General features: G+C 54.2%; 1 protein-coding gene across 6 annotated transcripts in view; it reads right to left on the bottom strand.

Annotated features, from left to right (window-relative positions):
- Window positions 1-578: 578 nt before the first annotated feature.
- Vav2 (vav guanine nucleotide exchange factor 2) overlaps window positions 579-2,281 on the bottom strand; it is a 174,953-nt gene continuing 173,250 nt past the window's right edge. For all 6 annotated transcript variants that reach the window (XM_013346056.2, XM_026778744.1, XM_026778742.1 and 3 more), the window contains one exon: window positions 579-1,886. In XM_013346056.2, the coding sequence (XP_013201510.1) occupies window positions 1,839-1,886 (48 nt within the window). In that variant the 3' untranslated portion in view covers window positions 579-1,838. The remainder of the gene's footprint in view (window positions 1,887-2,281) is intronic.

The raw sequence follows: 2,281 nt of genomic DNA, 5'->3' as shown, positions 1-2,281 counted from the left end.
TTGCATGCATTGTACTGCAAATGTTCACAGCTGATCTCAGGCCCCCAGCCCTCAGCCCTCAAATGGTGTCCAGTCTCCTGCAGAGGTGTCTGTGTACCAGCTTGCCCAGCCTTCCCATCACCCTGCCCAGTGTGGCGCAAAAACAAAAAGAAAACTAAACCAAACACAAACGTCAAAACAAACACAAAACACTCACAAACCAGGGCTCTAGATCAACTCTTTTTCTCAGTGTCCGTCATTACCATGACTCACATCATGACAAACTAAAATATACATCATTTTGCTATTATAGAATCTCTTATTCACAGATATATAATGGGAGATTTCAATGAAATAATTACAACTTTCCCCTCCCCTTTAAAACACAAACAGGCAAAACGAAACATAATAGAACAAAAACAACAACAAACAAACAAAAAAGAGAAAAAAAACCAAAGCACAAGGGTGTTCTGAGGGCATTCATACGGAAGGGACTGGCAGAGTCCTCCCCACAGCCTGCGCTGGCACCGGGCAGGCTGGGCCGAGGAGCCAGGCAAAGTGGCCTGTGCCCCCAACTCTCTGCAAACCCCCCCCCCCGCTCCCACACCAGCTTCTCATGGCCCAAGCCTTTCCAGGGTGTCTCACTCTCTGTTGCTCCCCACCTTCTGAGTTCCTATGTGCCTCCCTCCACATCCCAGCAAGCTGTGTGTGGGCACCAAGCTGGAGGACATGAGGCCAATGCTGGAAAATAGCCCCAGGTGCAGGTCCCGGCCCCACTCCAGCAGGGACAATGTCTCAAACCCTAGCCTTGGTTCTCCTCGTCCGGGATTGTGCAGCAAGATGGAGGGAGAAAACGGGGGTCAAAGGCTACAAAGCACCAGGAGAGAGGAGGGTAAAGGGGTGGAGACACCCCAAGAGCACTTATTTTGGGTTGGCCTCAAGCCCAGTGTGTGGGCTGCAGGAATCTTTGTGGGGACACCTGGTGAGGGCTAGTGCAAAGGCCAGCAGACCCCTAGGGACCATGGTTTGGAATGCAGAAGATGCAAGAGTGCCTCCTGGAGAGAAAGGAGGCAGTGGGGGAGGGGAACCTGGTTCTCTCCTCTGCCCTTTGGGGTTCACTGATGTGTCCCCTGGCAGCAGGGCAGGGAAGACCTCCGGAAAGAGGCTTCGGAGCAAAAAGCAGTACCACTGATTCGGGGTGGGATGGGGGTGGGTCAGCAATGTCATCGTTCCAAAGGCCCCTCCTGAAAGAGGAGCCTGCCCAGTTAGCACCCAGCAGGACCCTGACGTGTGGGGAAGGGAGGCAGTCAGAGAAAGCTGCAGAGCCAGCATGACCCGGTGGCCCCTGTGCAAACTCTCTGACCCTGCACCCCAGATGGGCCTAGTGTGTGCTACAGCATGGTCTGGTCCTGCCTGCCTCCTGAGACCGGACACCCACTCTAGAGAGCAGCAGCAAAGACAGGCAGATCAGTGCAGGGCCGAGCAGACAGGGCTGGGAAGGGCCCCCTCTGCTGTGCCCAGCTCTCCCTGGCACACCTGAACACCTAAACCAGAGGGGCAGGCGGTGTCTTCTGACCTTGGCTGTCATCCACACCCACCTGGCCACAGCGGCCCCGGCCCCGAGTTCCCTCTCCTTGGTGCTCTGGGTGTGGCCAGCACAGGTTTCCTCTATGTACAAGGAATGTACCCAGGGACAGGCCACCCCGGGCAGGTGACGGTGGAACACCTTCCCCATCCCTGTGGGCTATAACAGCTGCAGGCTTAGCAGGCAGTTCCCAGAGCCATGGAGAAGCCAGAGGTGGACTTCAGAGCTGGGGAGATTCCCAAGAACATCCGTGAGTCCTGGCCAGGTCTTGCCCTCACTGGACGCCCTCCTCTTCCACGTATGTCGAAGGAAACCAACCGATCTGAAAGAGAGGGCAGTGATGTCATGTCTGTATGTGTGTGCACATGGCAAGAAGGTGTGTGTTAGGGCAGGGACAGGAGGGGCTTAGGGAGATGAGAACCCCCCCTAAAAGCCAGAGATCTTAACCAGGTCTCAGTGAGCCTTGAAGAGAGACTGAGAGCCTGGACCTAATTCACGAACTACCTATGAGAAAGATGTCAGACCCTACTGAGGACATTGAATCTCCCCACATCTCTTGACACACAACCTGGCTTTCCGCCATGAGTGTTATGAAAATCAAAAACAAACACAGGTAGCAGATAGGAGTCCTGGGCCAGAATGGAAAGAGCTACCCTGTATAGTTAGTAAGAGCTACCCCGTATAGTTAGTAAGAGCTACCCCATATAGTTAGTAAGA

Source organism: Microtus ochrogaster, chromosome 4 (genome assembly GCF_000317375.1).
Source record: "Microtus ochrogaster isolate Prairie Vole_2 chromosome 4, MicOch1.0, whole genome shotgun sequence".
Taxonomy (NCBI): Eukaryota; Metazoa; Chordata; class Mammalia; order Rodentia; family Cricetidae; genus Microtus; species Microtus ochrogaster.
This window is presented reverse-complemented; position numbering and strand designations above follow the sequence as displayed.